Consider the following 24130-nt stretch of genomic DNA (forward strand, 5'->3'; position numbering starts at 1 on the left):
CAGACAAAAAGCCATATGATCCGAACACTTATTTTATATGCTGTGCGATTTGAATTAGATACTTTTTTTAGAAAATCCGATCTAATCTGATCCAATTTCAAGCGTTGCAATTTGGATTTCGATTTGCGATTTTAAGATAATAAGTCCATCAACAAGAAATAATCTCCATACAAACATAATTCTAACATATCAATTCTCAATGTGGATTAATAAGAAAAACATACACTAGACATACAAACACATACACATACACATACACATACACATACACATACAAAACATAAAATTTAACAAAATGAAATAGAACCTTCACAAAATAGATAAAAAATTTAATAAAAAAGATCCAAAATCCAACAAAATAATAAAAATTAACAAAAACTAATCGAATTTCTAGTCATCATTGATGACTTACGTCATTTACCTCTTTCTCTTATTTAAAAGGACCATAAAATTGGTGAAATCTCATTTAAAGATGCAATTATATGAGCTATATGATTAATTTATGAACATTGCTTTGAAATGAGTTCTGGATGAAATTTCAGGTGAAAAAGAACAAAAAGAAGGAAGAAGTACAGAATAACGCTATGTTCATGGGATGAACGCTACGTTCACAAGTGACGCACATGTGTACAAGGCGCTTATGCGCAGGATGACACTTTTGGAGATCCACGCATACGCATGCATGGCGTGCATGGCGCACATGCGTGGAAGGAGGATCAGCGTTCACCAGCAATGAATGCTACGTTCACTTTGAATGAACGCCTGCGATACTTTTAGAATTGGAATTTGAATTTGGTCATCGACGCGCACGCGTGCATGACGCGCACGCGTCGATGTGACGATAGTGGTGATTGGCGCAAATGCGTACATGATGCTAGAGCGCAGAAATGACATTTTACCATCCACGTGCATGCGCAAAGGACGCGCACGCGTGAGGAGCATTCATGCCACGAACGTAGCGTTCAGTTAATGAACGCTGCCAAAAGACGCATATGCCTGGGAGACGCATACGCGTCGATGGACCAAAATGCAAAGGACTCGCAAGCGTATAGCATGCGTACACGTGGGTGCCTGAACGCTCTGTTATCCAAAGTAACGCTATGTTCTCCTGGAAGCACATTGTTCAGCCAAAATGGGTGGTACTAATTGCAAATGAGAAGGGCCCACTTTTAGATCATGCAAGTATACCTGAAGACTCACAGAACACTTGTATAAATAGGTGGTGACTTGAATTGAGAAGGCACTTTTGAACTTTTACACACTTTTAGCTTCTGAAGGCTTGGAGTTTTTATTTTGTACTTAGCTTTATTTTCCAGTTTTGAACTTTCATTCTGTACTGAGCTATGAGTAGCTAACTTCCCTCTCATTGGGGGAGGGAGCCATATTGTACTTGATGGATTAATTGATAGTGAATTTTTTTTTCTCTTCATCTTCTCTTTGATTTACTAGAAGGAATTTCGTTTTTCATTCCTAGTGTTTAGTCATCTTGGAAAAGAGGATGAATACAAATTGGGTTTCATGTGAACCTTGGAAGAGGGATAATAAAACCATGCTTGAAATTCCCTCTCACGTTGAGTAGATCTGGGTTTTTGGGATTGGGTACAGTGACATGAAATCTGCCCAATTAAATGGATCTATGATGATGTGTGGTAAAATCAGGGACCAGGCCTATCTCTCTTCATGAGAAATTAGACCAAGAAATTGGCTGATTATCGAGATTTGAGAGATTGAATCACCAAGGAATTGGGGTTCAATCAATCATGATTGCCAAGAGGTCAATGAGTTACATGATTGAAGATGAGATGATCTGGTTTTAATCTAGAGAGAACAATATCTCCCAACTCCAATGAATTTTCCTTATTCTTATCTTACCCATTCTTTACTGCTTTCTTTACTTTCTGTTATCATCCACTTCCCATTTACATTCAGTCATTTATGTTTATGCCATTTATTTTCTTGCTCTCTACGTTACTGCACTTTACATTTTTCTTTTATTTTTAAGTTATTTATCATTCTGCTGTTTAGAATTCTGCACTTACAATCACTCTTGATTAGCTTGACTAATTGACCCATTAATTAAAGTTGCTCAAATCTACCAATCTCTGTGGATTCGACCCCACTCCTCGTGGGTTATTACTTGACGATATTTTGTTGCTCTTGCCAAAGAACGAATTCATTTATTAGTGAGTGAATTTCGGTCATCAATCATATCCTAATAACGCAGGAGAAAGCCACAACCAAGATCACAAATCATACCACTCCAACCAATACAACAACCATAACCCCAACCATTAATCAAGCAACAATAGACCATACCACAACTCATAAAATGCACCCTACCATTTCACACAACAGCCATACAGCAACCACCCTTAAGATACACCACCCTCAACCGTGCAATCATGTGACATCAGCAGCAATTTTGCATGAATTGAGGCAGCTATAGCACAACTTACAGGGAGTGTTGCCACTATTTCAGAAAGGCAAGTGCAAGCTAAGAAGAAGATGGACTCAATTCAAGAAGAGGCCAGATCTAACATGAGGAACCAAGGGGCAGCAATCTCCAAACTGGAAGCACAAGTAGGAATCTTATCAAAGCAAATACCAATGTCCACACATACATTCTCTAGTGATACCATGGCCAACCCAAGAGGGGAATGCAAGGCCATCACATTAAGGAGTGTGGTGGTGATAAATGAAGCATCCCCAAGTCTAAACAAGCAAGAAGAGAAAGCTGTAAATGAATCTATAACCAAGAAGGAAGAAGAAAATCCTGCACCATCCCCACCAAAGCAAGTCCTAAAGCCTTATGTACCAAAAGCACCTTATCGACAAAGGCTGAGGAAGGATGGGAAGGACAACCAGTTTTCTAGGTTCCTTGAGATTTTTTAAAAAGCTTCAAATCAACATACCCTTTGCTGAGGCATTAGAGCAAATGCCACTCTATGCCAAGTTCTTAAAGGAGCTCATGACAAGGAAGAGAAACTGGGGTGAAAAAGAAACTGTGGTGCTTACTGAAGAATGTAGTGCTATCATACAAAAGAAGCTATCCCAAAAGATGAAAGATCCTGGGAGCTTTCAAATTCCCTGCATTATAGGGGATATCAACATTGAGAAACCATTATGTGATCTTGGAGCTAGCATTAACCTCATGTCTTTGGCCATGATGAAAAGAATGAGAATTGAAGAGGCCAAACCAACAAGAATGGCCTTGCAATTAGCTGACAGAACATTCAAATTTCCTCATGGGATGGTGGAAGACTTGTTGGTGAAAGTGGGGGAGTTTATCTTCCCAGCTGACTTTGTTATGCTTGATATGGAAGAGGAGGTTAATACATTAATTATCTTGGGAAGACCATTTTTAGCCACTACTGGAGCTATAATTGATGTGCAAAAGGGAGAGCTGGCCTTAAGATTACATGAAGAAAGGATGGTGTTCAATGTTTTCAAAGCAATGAACTACCCCAAGGAGTCTATTGGAGAATGCATGATGGTGGATACAATAGAGACACTAGTCCAAGGAGTTTTGGAGGAAGACAAATTTGAAGAAGTAATGGAAGAAGATCAACAAGCAGCAAGTGGTGAACTACCACAAGAAATCACAGAAACCTCAATAATGTTGAACAAGGCAAGCAAGAAAAAAGTAGAAGCATCAAAGTTGGAGTTGAAGACCCTGCCTCCAAGCTTAAAGTATGCTTACTTGGGTAATAATAACACATACCTAGTCATCATTAGTTCAAGCTTGAGTGAGGAGCAAGAAGAGGAGCTTATCAAGGTGCTGAGACAACACAAGGATGCCATAGGATAGATACTTGCAGATTTAAAAGGGATCAACCCTTCTATGTGCATGCATAAAATCCTTTTGGAGGAAGGTGCCAAGCCCTCAAGACAGTCATAAAGAAGATTAAATCCAACAATGAAGAAAGTGGTACAAAAAGAGGTTCTTAAATTATGACAAGCAAGGGTAATTTATCCAATCTCAGGCAGCCATTGGGTGAGCCCAGTGCATGTAGTCTCCAAGAAAGGAGGAGTCACTGTTGTGCCCAATGAAAGGAATGAATTGATACCAACAAGGACAGTGACTGGATGGCGCATGTGCATAGATTACAGGAAACTTAATGAAGCCACCAGGAAGGATCACTTCCCCCTACCTTTCATGGACCAGATGCTAGAAAGACTTGTGGGACATGAATATGATTGCTTCTTGGATGGTTATTTTGGCTACAACCAAATAATTTTAGACCCAAAAGATCAAGAGAAGACCTCATTTACTTGTCCTTATGGTGTTTTTGCTTATAGGAGAATGCCCTTTGGATTGTGCAATGCACCTGCAACATTCTAAAGGTGCATGCTCTCCATATTTTCTGACATGATTGAGAAATTTATTAAAGTGTTTATGGATGACTTCTCTGTATTTGGTGATTCATATTCTAAGTGCTTGCACCACTTAGCATTGGTGCTAAGGAGATGCCAAGAAACTAACTTTGTTTTGAACTGGGAGAAGTGCCACTTTATGGTCACAGAGGGGGTGGTTCTTGGTCATAAGATCTCCAAAAAAGGCATAGAAGTGGACAAAGCCAAGGTGGAAGTGACTGAAAAATTGCCCCCACCTTGCAATGTCAAAGCAATTAGAAGTTTCTTAGGACACGCTGGGTTCTACAAAAGGTTCATTAGAGACCTTGCATGGCACGCACGCGTGGAAGGAGGATCAGCGTTCACCAGCAATGAATGCTACGTTCACTTTGAATGAACGCCTGCAATACTTTAAGAATTGGAATTTGAATTTGGTCACTGATGCGCACGCGTGCATGACACGCATGCATCGATGTGACGATAATGGTGATTGGCGCAAACACGTACATTATGCTGGAGCGCAGAAATGACATTTTACGATCCACGCGCACGCGCAAAGGACGAGCACGCGTGAGGAGCGTTCATGGCGCGAACGTGGCATTCAGTTAATGAACGCTGCCAAAAGACGCGTATGCGTGGGAGACGCGTACGCGTCGATGGACCAAAATGCAAAGGACGCACAAGGGTATAGCACGCGTTTGCATGGGTGTCCGAACGCTCCATTCTCCAAAGTAACGCTACGTTCTCCTGGAAACATACTATTCAGCCAAAATGGGTCGTACTGATTGCAAATGAGAAGGGCCCACTTTATTTACCCAATTCCCAAAACTTTTAACAAAAATACAAAAAATACACTTTTATCTCACCCAATGTTCCCAAATCTCTCAGATTTGAATGATAAACACTCTCACTAGCCTAAGCTAATCAAAGATCCAAACAAGGGACATTTATTATTTTTCGCTTTAAAGCTAGTAATGTGCTAAAATTAAGAACAAAAGGGGGTTTAGCATAGGCTCAAAGTTGTCTAACAATGGTGGATAAAAGGGTAAGCTATTTGGGTAAGTGAGCTATTTGAAATAACGGCCTCAATCATATAAATACATGTATAGATAGAATAATGGACATAAAGAATCAAGCAAATAAAAGATTACAATTATAGAAAGAGAATAATACACACAAGAATAGAAAATAGTGGTTATTTGATGTAACCATACAATTAGGTTTAAAACTCACAAGGTTGTGTGTTCTTAGCTCAAAAACGTGTTCCACAATATATATAATTCAAGCAAGTTCAATGAAAAATAAATTTTTTACTCAAATCAATTGGGGTGCCCTATAGATAAACTTCTTGAAAAATTTTATTATTTTGACTAGGCTTATTATATATATGCAAACTAAGAAAATGCAACTAAAAATTTCTAAAAGACCTAAAAAATGAAATGCGAAAGTGTTGGGATTAGAAAATTTTCACCCAAAACAGCCAATTGGTCGGACAACCTCCCCACACTTTAAAGTTTGCACCGTCTTCGGTGCACATAAGATCAAGTGGCGTAGAAGGAGTCGTCATCACCCCACCTTCAGCTGGTGGGTCAACCGGTGCTGCGTGTTCTTTCTTCTGCTTCTATTTTTGCTTATGGTGACTTATCCTGAAAATAGAAGACAAGATAAGAACACAAGTAAATACAAAAGTAAGGGAGCATATATCGTTGGAATGAGGTGATGATCACTAAAATGAAGTGAGTGACTCAATGTGTGACATTAAGGAAAACAATGTGTGAGTTTTAAATTGTATGCGATTTAGAACACACACTAGCATAAAAAGCTATGCCACAAGTACACAAAAGAAGTAAGCACTTCACTCATGCTAGTGTGCTTGAGATACTCTAAAAAAAACTTGTAGGTCAAGACAACCAAACAAGTAGTGAAGAAGCATGAAAGCATTCAAACAAGAATTAAGCGATTGTGAAATGGATGATGAATGGACATTGATTGATGTGCAAGGAGGCTTAATGAACAAAGGAATAATGAAAATCACACATCAATCAATGACACACTTTGAATTTTGGCTCACATCACCTAGTGAATATAAAATGGGAAACATGGTTGCTATGCAATGTAGTAAAAGAGAGATATAAGTTGAAAATCAATCACATAACAAGCATAGTCCATATAGCTTGAGAATTTCAAAAGGATGTCCTTAGGTGTGCTTACAATCCAATTTTACAATTGAAGTATTATGCCAAAATGAATAGCTACAAATATGTGTAGAGTACATAAGTAAACAATTAATGGTTAACATGTCATTAACGTATAAGCACAACATATGGATGCATATGATCAAGCAACACAATGCATTAAGGTAAATGCACAACATCCATCAAGAAATTGCCTAGTCAAAGAAAAGAATTAAAATCACATGGTGGCCAAACATGCAATTCAAAATATGTAGAATGCTCGAAGGGCAATTCACAAATACTTGGTGTTCACAAATGTTCAACATGAAAAACTTAAAACCAAGTAACAAAATATAACCTCAACAATGAAATCCAACAATGCGTAATAGCGATAATGATGCTAAAATAGCATCTTATCAGTAATCAGCAGCAACAAACAGTAAACAAGATTAATAATCCAACACTTACCATCAAAATAGAAAATTAAATAAAAAATTAAACTAGCTAAATAACTAACTAATTAACTAACAAAAGAAAATAATGGTGAATGGTAAATAGTGGTGGTAGATGATGGTGGAAGGGTGGAAAGAAAAGAAGAGAAGAGAGAAGAAGGAAAGAAATGGAAAGAGGAGAAGAAAAGAAGGTGGGTGAAACAGGGCAGAGGATCACGCGTATGCATCATGTCACGCATACGCGTGAATAACAGAAATGGGATGCGACGCCTACGTGTAGGTCATGCATAGGCATGAGAATAAAGAAGAGGGTGTGACGCGTATGCATCGTCGATGCGCACGCATGAGTGAAGAGAGAGGAATGTGACGCGTACGCGTGGGTGACGCATACGCTTGGGGCAAAATTGTGCTAAACACACAATTTCAGCACATTACGCGCACAACTCTCTGGTTTTTGTACTGCACCTGGAAGTTTTGGGAGTCACGCATACGCGTGGGTGAGGCGTACGCGTGAGAGGTTGAAAACTGGGGGTCACGCGTATGCGTGGGTGACACGTACGCGTGGCTGGGTGCTCTGTTTTTCAAAAATTTCTAAGTTCTAGCACTAAACCAAGTATTCCAAACATCTAAACAACTGCCAAAATACCATCAAACCTTATTTAACATACTAGACTCCCAAATAAATTCAATTAACCAAAACCAAATATGAAATTAAACCTATTTTAACATGCAACTAAGCAATATATACAAGAATGTAAAGAGAAAGAAAACTACCTAACAATGGCAACTCAATTCACTCATTGATTATATCTACAAGAGAAATGGAAAGAGTTTACCATGGTGGGGTGTCTCCCACCTAGCACTTTTATTTAAAATCCTTAAGTTGGACAATTGATAGGGTTCATAATTGGAAGGTGGTTCATCTTGGTAAGAGTATAGAGGTGATATATATGGAATTGGTGGTTTTTGGGGGAATTGGTGTTGGAATGGTGGTGGCTCTAAGTATGGCTCATATGGTTGTTGGTATGGTAGATATGGGTTAGGATCATATAAAGGTGGATAGTGATATGGGGCTTGTGAGTAAGGTTGTTGAGGACTATGTTGAGGGAATGGGTCATGTGTATGTGGTGGTTGTGGTTGACAACCACAATGAGGGTCACCACATCCATTAAATTGATAAGCATTAGGAGTTGGATTGTACCCATAAGAAATCGAAGGAGGTTGTTGCCAAGAAGGTTGTCTATATGCTTGAGCTTCCTCCCATCTTTGATTTCCAAATCCTTGTTGCAAACCTCCATTGAAGCTTTCATTTCCATTTCCTACAACATAGTTTGAACCAAACTCATAGCCAAAGTGATGAGAATTCATAGTAGAAAAGGGAAAACAACAGCAAAATCTAATAAGAGATATAGAAACAAGAACCTAACTAGTGACTCAAACAAGCAAACAAACAAAGAGCAAACCTATTCATACTATCAACATATATACAATAACCAATAACAAGCACACATTTCAATTCCCCGGCAACGGCGCCAAAAACTTGAAAGAGCGTTACCGTCGGCTTAGAATTTCTTCTCGATAAAAGAGGAATAACTTCGTAGCAAGTATAGTTCAAATTGACAAATAACACTCAATCAAAGTGTAATTTTTGGTTATCACAAGTCCAACTCAATAAAAATAATTGAAAGCATTAGTCCCGGGTTGTTCTCCCTAGGAATTACAATCGAGTGCTCAATTATTGGTTATGAGTTTCATGGGTTGGGTTGATAAAAAGGGCAAGAAATTAAATGGCAAGAAATGTAAAATCAAACAACTAAATATAACAACTAATAAAAAGAGGCATTTATGGCAAGGATTGAGAATCTAGGCTTTCTATCCTAGTCATTAATTATCATACAATAGTTAACAAGAGCTAATCCTATTTTGTCATCTCCAACATCGGAAGAAGGTATAATGTTATCTTCATATTGAGAGAAAGTCAAATAGGACTAGTTAATCCCATTCCATAAGTAATGTTAATGGATACAAGACTAACTAATCACTCTAGATCACCAATCTAAATTGGGTATTAATGACTCAAGATTGCCCAATTTTTCTTTCCAAGTCAAGAATGCTCAAAATCTACTCTAAACCTAAGCCAAGCATTATGTCAATCACTTGGAAGACATAAAATAAAAACATGGTAAAAGTGCAATACTAATAAATTCTACCACTACCCAATGCAAGAAATTAACAATAACAACTCAAAGAAGCAAGGAAAGAACATAAAACCTCAAATTGCATTAAATGAAATTAAAACCAACAAAAGTATTCATAAACTAAAAAGAGGCATAAAAGAGAAATTAACAAGAGGAACTAAGAAAACTAAAGCAAATTAACAAGGAAAAGTAAAGAAAACTAAATCAAAACAAGTAATTAAACCTAAATCTAAGAGAAAACTAAACTAAGAACCCTAATTTCTAAAGAGAAAAGGGAGCTTCTCTCTCTAGAACCAACCTAAAGCATGTTTCCTACTCTACCTAATTGCTCCCCCCTTGTCCAATCTTGAATTCTGCATCAAATAGCCTCAGAAATGAGTTGGATTTTGGCCTGAAAAGTTCAGAAATCACCCCTAGCGTCTTCACTTTAACGAGGTCACGTGACCAACGTCACGCGTACGCGTCGATTGGCAAAGTTCTCTTTCACGCGTACACGTGGGTGACGCGTACGTGTTGCTGGCAAATTTCCTCCTCACCTGTACGCGTGGATGACGCGTGCGTATGGCCTTGAATTCTCCAAATGCTCATTTCTTCATGAATTCTCCACTTTGCATGCTTTTTTCTTCACTTCTTCCATCCAATCCTTACCTTATAAGCCTTCAATCACTCAACAAACATATCAAGGCATCGAATAGAATCAAAGTGAATTAAATTTAGCTATTTTAAGGCCTAAAAAATATGTTTTTACTCTTAAGTACAAATTAGGGAGAATTACAAAAGCATGCTATTTTATTGAATAAATGTGAAATAAGTTGATAAAATTCCATAAATTTAACACAAGATAAACCACAAAATTGGGGTTTATCAATGCTGCTCTTGTTTCTCTTCTTGACGTTTGTTTATATAGCTTATGTCAATTTCAGTATGAATAGTTAGCCTATCCCAAACATAGGTTCATTAAGTCTATGCTGAAACAGTATGATTTTTCATATAATACTTAACCCTAAGCGCAATTCAAATACTAACTATGTTCCTCATAAGTCGCTTCACTAATCACCATTTATTTCTGTCATTAAAACTTTACCTACTTTTTCTTCAATTTTTATCTTTTCTTTAACTTTTAATCTTTTCTTTGTCTTTACCTCACTAATATGTTATTACCACTCCCTAAGTATTTTATAAAGGTAATTATGAGATTTTGACCTTAAAGTTGTCTTCCTAAAGCTTTTACGAAAAATTGCCTTTTCACCATTATTTTAATATTTTTAATAAAATAATATTATTAATAATAATATTTAATATTTTATTATTATTTATTTTTTATTTTGATATTTATACCTTAATCCTTTAAACTTTTACTATTTGCAATTTTACCCCACAAACACCAAAATAATTACAACCTTACCCTTTTTAAGATCTAAAAGGTGTTCATTATTGTTCTTCATCACACTCAAAGTGTTCTTCGTGTTCTTCATAAATTTTTCATATTCTTTCTCTGTTTTTACCTGTTTTTCAATCTTTTCAATAATCGATTTTTACCATTATTCATAATAAATTCGCAGCCACTAAAGCCCCATCTTTTTCACTTGATTTCAACACAAAATAAACCCCAATTTAATGGTTAGGATTTGAAATTCCAGCAGCCACAAGAACATGTATTCATAGCTTGAATTTCACCAAAATTCGTCAAAACTTCACCAAAATTTCACCAAGAATCAAGCATATATGCAACCAATTTTCAGCACAGCCAAATCATACAACATTCACACAACTCAAACACAATTAATCAAGATTAATTTTACCAAACTCTACCTTGATTTGCTGCTCCAAATTCGGTTATACTTCTAGGTGTTCTTAGAGCACTTTTTTCTCCTAAATCACATCAAGAACAACTTTAAATACAAAAACCCTCAACTGACTAAACCTTCATATGAATGTTAGGATGAGATTTCTCACCTTACCCTTGCTGGAAATTGAAGTTTCTTGGCCCTCAAGTCAAGTTAAGCATGATTCCTAAGGAAGAACATCAAGAAAACACATGTTCATGCATGTTTTCCTTGAAACCAAAGTAAAAGGGAGAAGGAACAGCTAACTCACCTTGGTTCTAGCCTTGATTAGTCATATGATTGTGAAGAGAAAGAAGAGAGAGTCATTTTGGTGTAATTGAAATTTTAATTTGAGTTTTAGTTCAGAAGAATCAAGCTTTGAAGATTTGGGACTAAAAACTTTTCTCTCTTTTCCTCTCTTGCTATTTTTGGCCACAAGGAGCAAATAAGTCAGCCTTGGGGGTATTGGGGTGGTAGAGGAGGGTCATGATTGGTTAGTTTGGAGGTGGTTTAAAATAATATTAAAATATTTCCGGTGTATAACTACTAAAACTAGATGTATCGAAACACACGTAAAAATACATCTAAAAATTCTTTTCAGAGCTACGAGTATAAATGACACTAGTAACATGTTTAATATGAGAATAGAACATATATGATGAGGCATTAGCATTTCTAAATTCATCAGAAAGTGCTGGTGTTAACCTGCACCAGTAGACTCTGAACCCGGTTAAACCAATATCCTATTTTTAACTAAAATAGACCAAACAATATTTATAATATTATTCAAAAAACTCTAATATTAATATGATAATAATATTATATTGCTATTTCTCTTCTCTTCCACTTGGGACATTCTTTCTGAGTCAAGCCTTATATTAATCTCTTATTTTTTGTTGTTTAATTTCATTGGTCTTTTTTTCTTGAATATATTGTATGTTAACCTGTGTTTATATTATTCGTACATACGTTATTTCATTTTTTTTTATCAAACTTACTCAACACCCATAGGTTAGATATCTATTAATATATAATAGGAGAGTAGTAGTAGGTTAGTTGCTTGACAAGTGGCATTTTGTATAATTGACAAGTGGAGCTTCCTGTGATAGACTTGTGGCACAACATTAAAAATCTATAAAATATAAAATAATACAAATTCAAAAAGTTCCTTGAAGAAAGTGTTGGGCGAAAATTTTAATTGAATTCAAATTCAAAACCTTTATTGATTTTCTCTTATATTCTCATATGTGTTTGTGTGTTTACGTTTCATGCCGAAATTTAAAAAACCAAGAAAGCAAAAATTTAGAAAACGAGAAGGAAAGATGAGAGAGATGCAATTCTTGGCAGGGATGGCACAGGAAAGACTTCTCCAGCGACGTCATAGAGAAGAGAAGGTTAAGGGAGAGAGAGAAAGTCAACGAAGCAGAATGATGATGGAGGCCATGCCGCTGTTGGATCCACATAACAGCTTCCATCGCAAAACGGCGTTGTAGCCGCTCCTTTGCCGGCAGCGGTGGTGGGTCCTGCGAACGCGAGTTGACCACTCGCCGATCGCTCGGTTACGTTAATTACAGCCATCCTCGGGATGGTTAGTTCTCTCGCTCACACAATTTGTTTTGTTAGAGACGCTAATTGGAATTGAATATGGATTTTAGTGTTAATATCTTCCCTGTGAATGGTTAGCTGTGAAATATTTTTTTTTTCTAAATTTCAATTGTGTTTTATGGAGCAAAAATATTTTAGTGGCTGGTGATGCAGAGAACTATCTTCCTTAGTTACTATAGTTTTTGTGTTTGTGTATCTTATTTTCATTTTCTGTATTATTTTTAGATACACTGGGGTATACCAAAAGAGGAGAAGATAATTATTAGTGGAAAGATTCAGTTCTAACAGGTAACGTTTAGTTCCTGTTACAGGACCAAAGAAATATCTTATCAAAAGACCCTTATATTGATACATTTCTCTTGAATGACACTAGAAAAATGCAGTTTATGTGATCTGTGCTAATTCCAAATCAATTAAGAACTGAGACTCTGCTGCTGTAATTTGTTTACAGCTTACAGCTAGGTGAAGGGTTATTTTATGTGAAGCAGCTTAGCACAGGATGCCCTCCCAAGAAAGCAGTTGGGTAAGGTGAGAAATTTGGTTATTTTCTAGCATAAAGTATGAGAATCCTTTTTCGATTGCAGTTGGGAGAGCATCTGGCAAAAAAAAAAAAAAGAAAACATACTGGCATAGGCTTCGGAACTGTTTCCATTGAGAAGACAATAAGTTGGAGGCCCATACGGGTGAAGAGAACGTAGAGATTTGAGATGCCATGATCCGCCTTGTTGCAGAGGTAATTTACTTTTTAAAAGTTAAAATAGTCACGCAAATCGTTTGATTGCGCAAAATCAATGAAATTTATGAAGTGTTTCTTTGACCATTAAACTTCACCGAAAGATTAGGTTATATAGCTTTGAAAAACAAGAACACATCTTGTGAAAGGATATCATGTATTTATGATTCTATTTTTATTTTTAATTTTTCTTACTTTTTGATTTCTATAAATTTGTTTTCATATTCACTTTGTACTTCTCATTAATCGAATAGTTAAAGTTTATTTTTAAAGAGGACCTATTCAAGTTTTCTTCTGAACTATGAATGTTTAAAGGATTATATTGATATTCATTATTACCTCCATCGATAAAGATAATTGCACTACAATGTACTCTTCAAAGTGAGAATCACCAAGTGGTACTCTGTACTCTTAAAAAAAAAGCATCCAAGAGAGACAATTATCTTAGAAGTAATTTTTTTATTTCCTTTGCACTACTCTAGTTTATTAATGTAAATATGGAATGCTTTTAACTTAAGTAGTTCTTTTTTTCCTTTCTACAAGTATGCATATACAATAAATTAATTATTCTTTTGTATTTGAATGTGCATCATTTATTTAATTATATTTAAAGAAAATATACACAATTATTTTATATTATGGCATTTTCGAAGAATAAGCTATTAATAAGTTTTTGCAAAGTTATCATTGTAAGTAAAGCGTTCCAATAGACAATAATATTAGTGTTTCTTAAGATCCTTTAATGATTTGTTTCAATAAGCATTCCATGCTTTGTTCTATTTGTTTGTAACTCTAAAATTATTATTGAAAAGTTTGACCAAAAGAAACACATACAAGTTGCTGTTGTTCAATCTGCAATTTTAATTTAATAGGTTTCTTTTTCAGATTTATCCATGGTAGGGTTGTGTGGGAACTTCTTCATGATTTAGAAAACGGCTTTATCTTTGTTTGAGCAAGCGTTAGTGTGTTTGTTGTTGTTTTTCCGATTTTGTTGTTGGGTGCAGTTCCATCTCCAAAGATGTTCTCGACTTGAAGAAGCTTGGTGTCAAAGGTGTAATAACTTTTAATGAACCGTATGAAACTTTGGTACCATCATCTTTGTATGATGTAAGTATTTTAGCTTTTTTTTTCATTGGAAAATTCTGAATTTGCATTTAGTATAAATCTTGAAATTTAGAATGTGGTGTGCATGTTTCAATGATACATCACAATAATGAGTTATTGAATTTTCACAAATAAGATCATAAGTAGTTTGATAATGTCTTGCAATATAGTTGTTTTTATTCTGGGTTTATTTGTTTGATTTATTTTAGGCTCATGGAATTGGTCATTTAGCTGTGCTTCAACATTATATTTATTAAAGAATAGTACTTATTATTGTGCTTTAATCATTTTTCTTTAATTTCAATAGTTGGCGTATGAGATTAGTGAAAAGCATTCATGTAATTTACAATATCTAAATTGAGAATTTACAAATATTTCTATATGTCCAGGCCCAAGAGGTCCAACGGTTTTCAATTGTGTAAGTTTTAAACTCCTTTATATCTTAAATTGGTCCACTTTTTTGTTTTGTCTTTTGAATCAATTTAATATTTTATCTCAATTTTATGGCTTTTCTATATTTGGGATTTTATATTGTAGAGTATATGATTTTTTTTTGTGTTCTACCTGTTTGGTGAAAAACGAGGTTGAATTTTGTAGGAATATTGTTGTTTCCAGATGTAATAATGCATTTCATTAAAATCTATTTTTCAGTAAACAAATAAATGAACGAATTAAGCGGTTAGTTATGTTTTAGTAATATTATTATTGTGCAAATAAGTGATAACAAATTTTTTTCTGCATTAATTGTGTGAAGGGCAAATCAACTATGTCAGTAATGGGATAAACACCTTTTTCTTTTGTTATTGTTCTGTGAAAAACTATCTCTTCGAATTATCTTATTCAGCAGTTATATTTTATTCAACATTCATCTTAAAGAAAATATGTTGTTAATTAAGGTGTGGTAGTGAGCTTTGGTATAATCTTTAATATATCTTTGAAAATTGTGATGAGTAAGCAATACTCTTTGGTGAATCGGTGAGAAATGCAAAACAAAAATAATTGGAGTCCAAGGCATTTGATATAAGTATTTTTACTATTTTTTAATTATTAGAAAATTATTTTAATTTCCTAATTTATTTGTGGGCAATATATATATTAATTATAATCACAAATTATGTTATTTCAAATTAAATGACTTATATAATGGTGATCTCATTTATTGTTATAAATGCTAAATTGAATAAGTCATTATTACTTTTGATTTGGAATTAAATGAGAATAAAACCGGATATTATCTTTTGTTCATTAGATAATTATCTTTTAGAATTTAGATATATTATCTTTTGGACTTTAGACACTATTTTATTTGGGCTTTAGGGTTTAATGGGTGCTATGCTCAAATATAAATAGGCCTTTAGGATTTCGGTCCCCAATATATCAAAGCCGCCTTTGTTGCTCTTTTCCCGTCAAAAGAGTCACAATTCAGCCGCCTAGGGATACAGAAGGTTTTGGTTGAGGAAAATCGAAAAAATCACAAGATCCAAATTCTTCCAATCATAATTCATGTTTATGAATTCAGGTACGCTTCCGCACTTCAATATTTTTGGTGATTCAATATGGATGATCTGGATTAATAAAATTATTTATTCGAACAAGTGGTATCAGAGCCATCCATAATTTAATCATTAAAATATTCAATTTATTATTCCTTTTGAATTAATATATGTATATACATACGTCGTATACATTTGGAATTGTTGCACAGTACATATATATACAATTTGATTTATTGCCACTGTACACTAGTGTAATTTTGCTATGTGCGTGCATCATATTTCATGTATGTATGCCATCGTGAGTTCCTCACACGTATGCATATACACGTACTATTATGTATACACGTACTATTATGCTTAGAAAATTCGTAAACATCATCATATTACTTTGGCTATATACATAGTTGTACTATTTGTGCACTTATGATGGAAATATAGTGTTACAGTTATTCCTTTTTTTCTTTTGAGATGATGCTCACACAATTGTTTTGAAAAATAAATATTGATGACTTATTCGAAACATTGATCGAATATTATTGAATTATAATTGTCTCAGATTTAATTACGTGTGTCATTAATTTGGTATAAAATTAATTGATTATTCTTTTAGGATATAAGGATTAATATGTATATGTCACTTATGTGAATATTAATTGATCCAAAAGGAGATTTCTATTTGGCTAAGTTATGTATACATAATAATAATAATAATAATAATAATAATAATAATAATAATAATAATAATAATAATAATAAAATTAATTGTTACATAAAGAAACTAATAACAATTTGATTTATTATACCATTTGTTTTATAAAGTTTTGGTTTTAGAATAAATTGATTGAACATTATGCTGGCAAAGTAGCCTCTTTTGTGAAAATTGATTTATTCAAAACATAAGGAATATGGCGATACATAATTTATGCGAATATTGGTCAACCCAAAGGAAGGTCTATATTTTGCTGAATTATATACACATATTGATAGTAAATACATGTTTGGGTAACTAATTAAGAATAAAGTAATGCTTATTATTTATGCGGATAATAATCGGCCCAAAGGAAGTTTATTATTTGGCCAAATAATAAGCATTGCACACTTTTATTTATTTTCTATTAATTATGCAGTCAATAATCGGCCCAAAGGAAGATTATTATTTGGCCAATTAATAGAAAATATATGCAGTAATAAATAGGTTGCGAAGTTTAAGTTTTCATGTGCGCATTAAGTCGGTCCAAAGAAAGGCTTAATGTGTGACAAGAATTTTGACAATATTTGATTAATGCAATGAGAGTATCACTTACAGTTAATTTTTCTATCCAAAGATTGAAAATTAATGTTGTGCTAGATATCTCAATATGGATTTTTCCCATTAATTAACTAATGTTTACTGCATGTTTATTTGTTCTAATCCAGAAACTATGGCTTTAGCTACCAATATTTCTGCACAAATTAGCAATATTCCTATGCTGAATGGTTCAAACTTTAAAGTTTGGAAGGATATCGTGGAGATTGTCCTCGGTTATATGGATCTAGATATAGCTCTTCGAGAGGAGAAACCCACTTCCACTCCGGAAAATCTCAAAGAGGTGAAAATAGAGAAGCGGGAGAGATCCAATCGAATGAGAATTATGATCATGAAACGCTCAATTCCTGAGGCGTTTCGGGGCTCAATTACTGAGGATAAAGATGCCAAATAGTTCCTAAAGGATGTTGAAAAATTATTTACTAAGAATGAAAAGGCGAAGACAAGTAGTCTTTTGAACAAACTTGTCTTTATGAGGTATAAAAGTAATGAGAACATAAGGGAGTACATTATGAAATTGTCTCATCTTGCTTCAAAATTGAAAGCACTAAAATTAGAGTTGTCTGAAGATTTACTCGTGCATTTCATTTTGATTTCCCTTCTTGCACACTTTGGACAGTTCAAAGTGAGTTATAACACTCTGAAGGACACTTGGTCCTTAAATGAGCTTATATCTCACTGTGTGCAAGAAGAAGAGAGGCTACAACAAGATAAGATTGAAAGTACTCACATAGCTTCATCTTCTCAGTATAAAAGAAAGTGTGATACTACTGCGGATGTACCTTCTCAGCAGAAAAAGGCTAAGAAATAGGATCAAGTTTTAACCTGTTTCTTCTGTAAGAAGGTGGGACACATGAAGAAGAATTGTACCAAATATGCCACTTGGTGTGTAAAGAAGGGTATAATTCTTACTTTCGTTTGTTCTGAGGCTAGTTTAAGTTATGCACATGTTAATACTTGGTGGGTAGATTCTGCTGCTACTACTCATATGAGTGTTATTATGCAGGCTTGCCTGTGGAGTTGACCGCCAAGTGATGCTGAAAGATACATCTATGTGGCAGACAACAATATAGTTGCAATCGAAGCTATAGGAACCTTTACATTATGTTCCACGAGTGGATTTTACTTGGATTTATTAGAGACATTTTATGTACCGTCATTTAGACAGAATTTGGTTTCTGTTTTTTGTTTGGACAAATCAAGTTATTTTTTGTTCGTTCGGAGACAATAACGTCAGTCTCTTTTATAATTCGAATAATATTTGCTCTGGTCATTTGGTGGATAATCTATATAGGCTTAACTTAAATTCCTATAATAATGAAATACTACAAACGGGTACAAAACAAAAACTAAATGAGAATTCGGCATTATTATGGCACAAATGCCTAGGCCATATCTATAAACAGAGAATTCAGAGGCTCGTGTCGGATGAAATTCTTGGACCCCTAAATTTGGCAGACTTTGAAGTCTGCATTGAGTGCATAAAGGGAAAAAGGACAAATGAAAGGAAGTTAGGTGCCGAGAGAGCTAAAGATGTCTTAGAACTGATACATACTGATATATGTGGCCCATTCCCTACTGTCTCTTTGAATGGATAACGGTACTTTATCACGTTCATAGATGATTACTCTCGTTACGGGTATTTATATTTGATTCATGAAAAGTCCCAAGCTTTGGATATTTTCAAGTCTTTCAAAGTTGAAGTTGAACTTCAACTTAGAAAGAAAATTAAAGCTGTCAAATCTGATCGTGGTGGTGAATACTACGGAAGATATGTCGGTTCAGGTGAGCAACGTCCCAGGCCTTTTGCTCTTTTCCTAGAGGAGTGTGGTATTGTTCTGCAATACACCATGCCAGGCAAACCTAGCATGAATGGTGTTGCAGAGCGATGGAACCAAACTCTTAAGGACATGGTGAGAAGTATGATTAGTCATTCTTCTTTGCCTGAATTAATCTGGAGAGAAGCCTTAAAGACCGCAGTATACATCCTTAATAGGGTGCCAAGCAAAGCAGTTAACAAAACCCCATATGAAATTTGGACTGGAAAAAGGTCCAGTATAAAGAATTTGCATATTTAGGGATGTCCAGCTGAGGCGCGACCTTATAGGCCGCATGAAAGAAAATTGGACTCAAGGACAATTAGTTGCTACTTTGTTGGTTATGCTGAGCACTCACGGGGTACAAGTTTTACAATCCCGCATCAAAGTCTATTTTGAAACGAAAAATGCGAGATTTCTTGAGGATGTTGAGTTTGGGAGGAAGGAAATATTAGGAATATTGCTTTTGATGAGGATTCTGTAACTGATAATGATCAGGTCCTTGGGCCTATTGTTGTTCAAGATATAGTTATAGTACAAGAACAAAATGAGAATCCTACTGTACATCCAGTTACAGTACAAGAAAATGATGAGAATCCTCCTCAACCCCAACCCATACAACAAGCTCAATAACCTCAAGAAGTGTCATTAAGGAGATCCAATAGAGTAAGGAGAAAATCCATCTATGGTCTCAAACAAACTTCCCATCAATGGTATCACAAGTTTCATCAAGTCATTACCTCATACGGTTTTGAGGTGAATATCATAGATGAGTGTGTATACCCAAGTTCAGTGGGAGTAAATACATTTTTTTTTGTCTTATATGTTGATGACATTCTACTTGCCAGTAATGATATAGGCTTGTTGCATGAAACTAAGAAATTTCTATCGAACAAATTCGAAATGAAAGATATTGGTGATGCCTCTTTTGTATTAGGAATCGAGATACTAAGAGATCGTTCTCAAGGTATTCTTGGATTATTACAAAAGAACTATATCAAAAAGATTTTAAGTAAATATGGCATGGAAAGTCGTAGACCAATGGACACACCCGTAGCTAAAGGAGACAATTTCAGTCTCAAGCAATGCCCTAAAAATGATATTGAGAGGACAGTAATGCATAATAAACCTTATGCGTCAGCACTAGGGAGCTTAATGTATGCTCAAGTCTGCACATGTCCCGATATATCATTTATAGTGGGAGTGTTGGGTAAATACTTAAGCAATCCGGGCATGGATCATTGGATAGCTGTTAAACACGTAATGCGTTATCTAAAGAGAACAAAGGATTACATGCTTATTTATCGGAGATCAGAAAATTTTGGAGATCTTTAGGTACTCTAATTCTGATTTCATGGCATATGGATGCAAAACTTTGTCACTGAGCTTCGTATAGTAGATGACATTGAACGGTCATTAAAGATATTTTGTGACAATAAGTCAGTAGTACTATACTTCAATAACAATAAGAGCTTGACAAAATCGAAGCATACAGACATCAAGTTCTTAGTTGTCAAGAAAAAAGTTTAAGAAAAACTAATTTTCATAGGACATATAGGAACAGAGTATATGCTAGCAGACTCATTAACCAAGGAATTGATCCCTAAAGTCTTTTCATGAGCACACTGCTCGGATGGGTGTCAATATTAGTGATGCCTTGATTTAGTGGGAGTTATTTTTATGTTATATGTCCTATGACAGATATTGAATTATTTTTCTGCAGAATTAAGTTGATGATTTATTTCATGTTGTATGAAATGTTCATTTTGCAATATTTGTTTTTTATTTGATCTCAATAAAGTTGGACCAGCTGGAAATAGACATGCATGAGATCACTTGGCATGTAATTTTCATATTACTCATCCAAATTTGATCTATGTCATTAAGTATATTAGGATGGTGATTGTCGTGGTTTAGTCACGACATTAATGTGATAAAAGTTGCGGTAGTTCCATATCTAATGTATGAGACGGACTAGATTGTTAAAGTAATGAGAGAAATAGCATTCAGATGCGCGCATAAAGTTTACAAGGTGTGATTATGTCAAGAAAGAATATATGTATAGCCCAAGTGGGAGATTGTTATGAAATTATTTTAATTTCCTAATTTGTTTGTGGGTAATACATATATTAATTATAATCACAAATTATATTATTTCAAATTAAATGACTTATATAATGGTGATCTTATTTATTGTTATAAATGCTAAATTGAATAAGTCATTATTACTTTTGATTTGGAATTAAATGAGAATAAAACCGGATATTTTCTTTTGTTCATTAGATAATTATCTTTTGGAATTTAGATATATTATCTTTTGGACTTTGGGTATTATTTTATTTGGGCTTTAGGGTTTAATGGGTGCCATGCTCAAATATAAATAGGCCTTCAGAGTTTCGGTCCCCAATATACCAAAGCCGCTTTTGTTGCTCTTTCTCCATCAAAAGAGTCACAATTCAGCCGCCTAGGGATACAGAAGGTTTTGGTTGAGGAAGATCGAAAGAACTACAAGATCTAAATTCTTCCAATCATAATTCATGTTTATGAATTCAGGTACGCTTCCGTACTACAATATTTTTGGTGATTCAATATGGATGATCTGGGTTAATAAAATTATTTATTCGAACATTAATTGCTATATTGATTTATTTTTATTCATATAGATTAAATTTGAATACTAGCAACAACTGTTGTTTGAATGATTCTGTAATCCAGTATTCTAAAATCTGAAACTAAGCAAATGAATCCAATCATATAAAAGTAAAATGTAGCAACATTTTTTAAAGTAAAAAGGTGCTATTATTCTTAGCCTTTTGTTACATCTTTCTATAAATTAGCATTCTATCTAAACACATGATTATTACTTGATCATAGTTTAGTTATATGAATAATACTCACCAAATAAAAGAATGTTGGAAAATTTTATTAATGAAGCTCATGAGAAATTGAAGTTTATTTCATTTGCTTTTGTTTTGATTTCATCAATGATAAGTATCTTTGTAAGAGGATAGGGTATATTGGTTAGTTGTTACTTTAGGTGGAGAAAGCTGATGTATTAGTGTAATTTGAACTTACTATTCTTATTAATTCATATGTTTCTTTACTAATCTTTTTAGATTTAATTTTTTCGTTCTATTTGAATTTAATTATTGATTCTTTTTTTCTCTCTGGTGTTTAATGTCTTTTTTGACATAAAATTTATTTAATTTTTTTGCTTAGAATATTCTCCAGGCTATTTCTTGCATGCATGTTAGTAGTAATTATTTAACACAAAACTTGAAGTAAAAAATCAAAGAGTTTAGCTAATTTATACACTTCTGTAAATTTTAATTATAATTGGTTTAATGCTCTTTGTCTATTAAATTTACAGTCTTTCATTTTTTGTAATATGAGATAATTTTTTTTTGCGTTCTGGTCTCACTAGCAAAAAGGAAAAATAGGGAAGTTGGATGAATTTTTGTGGTTTCGAAGCCTGAAATCAAGATTTTTTCTTATTTGTCTCTGCGTTCTTTTTATCATCTCTAATTTGGTCCAATAGTTAGTATTATGCAATGTTGTCTTTATTTCTTTTTACTTGAATGAAAATGGAAAATTAGTTGGTGATTGAATATTATGGAACTCCCATTTGTATTGATACAAAAATGTTCATGATTTGTTCAATTAAATTTGTCAATCAATTACTATCTGATTGGAATTAAGCTAAATGTTTGAGCAAGTGATATATATCAGATGCACGTGTGGAGGAAAAGAAAAAAGCAAATCTGATACTGATATTATTGAATATGTACGATGGGGCTTTTGTATTGGAATAATTTGGAATTGACATTATTTTCTCTTGAAAGTATGGAATATTACAGAAGGAATTATTTACTTTCTATTTACTTTGTATTTTTAATTCATATTTGCTTTACAAGATAGATGTTTTATCTATTTTATTGAAACAATTTTGGAGTGAAAGTTGGAAAGAGAATTTGTTTTTCATGGCTGTTGTGCAAATACTTTTGTAGAACCTGATGAAAAAGAAATGGTTTATAGAGGACGAATATGGTTCTGAGATTGCTTAAGGATATTTCTTACTTGCACTTTATGATTAACAAAAAAGGTATTTTGCATAATTTATGATTTGAAATCATCTACTCATTTTATTACATGTAACTTTTGTGCATTAAATTACTACAAAAACTTCAAAGGTAGATGCAATGATACGAGTTATCTTTTTATGTCATTTCAAGACATGATCTAAACATATGGTGCTAAACTTTGTTCTTTTATATTTTTTTTTGGCAATGATAAAATAGTTGTTTTCAGTAGACGAAGGATTTGGTTACTCTAAATAGATTCAATTTGATGCTCTAGTTGTTCAAACAAAACTATTAAAGAGCATCCTGTGTTTTGGCTTTCTTTTGATTTTATTTGCCACCAAATGTTTAAATTGGTGTTTGAAATGTATCAAGGATGATTTTGATGCCTAAGCTCTTATTAGAAGAATATTTGAAAAGATGATTGCTTAACATATTTCATTTCTTTCTATGACCAAGGTATCTTTATTGAGCAAATCCATGTTGTTATAGCTTTTAGTAGTTAATACCTTCCACAGGAAAAGGAACTGCAAGTGTGAAATTTTTAGAATAACTTTGGTATTTGCTATATTTATGTTTTAGTAGTTATAACTTTTTTTGTTTGGTATTGTCGCTTGCAGTTTTGGTATTTGTTGTTTCCTTAGTCTGATCTTTGATGTTTTTGTTTTGAATGTGAGACCTGATTGTTACTTTGCTTTTCAGTAGTTACAACTCTATGTCTTACTAATCCAAAAATAAAAACTTGCGAAAGCAAGCATTAGATTCATCCTTCTGTGGTTACATGCAACTATGTGCTAAAAAATTTTATCGTTTCATGGTTTCTGGAAGTTATTGCAGTGTTGGATGTCTTCCTGCCTCCTACTTGGAGTCTTGGAGAAAGAGTTCTAGAAAGAAATTGCTTGCGGGAAAATGGAAACAATTCAATATGCATGTGATGTTGATGCAGTGCCTTTTCATCTCCTCCTGATCAGCTTGGTAGCAGTAAGT

General features: G+C 34.1%; 1 protein-coding gene across 1 annotated transcript; it reads left to right on the plus strand.

Annotated features, from left to right (window-relative positions):
- Positions 1 to 2968: 2968 nt before the first annotated feature.
- Positions 2969 to 3808, plus strand: LOC130939560 (uncharacterized). The gene has a single exon (XM_057867654.1). It carries the CDS (start codon positions 2969 to 2971, stop codon positions 3806 to 3808), a length of 840 nt encoding a protein of 279 aa, XP_057723637.1.
- Positions 3809 to 24130: the final 20322 nt, after the last annotated feature.

The sequence above is a fragment of the Arachis stenosperma genome, chromosome 7, assembly GCF_014773155.1.
Source record: "Arachis stenosperma cultivar V10309 chromosome 7, arast.V10309.gnm1.PFL2, whole genome shotgun sequence".
NCBI lineage: Eukaryota > Viridiplantae > Streptophyta > Magnoliopsida > Fabales > Fabaceae > Arachis > Arachis stenosperma.

Bases quoted from the DNA above. Each gene is read 5' to 3' on its own strand.
- LOC130939560 (XM_057867654.1), top strand. From the start codon at position 2,969: ATGACAAGGAAGAGAAACTGGGGTGAAAAAGAAACTGTGGTGCTTACT.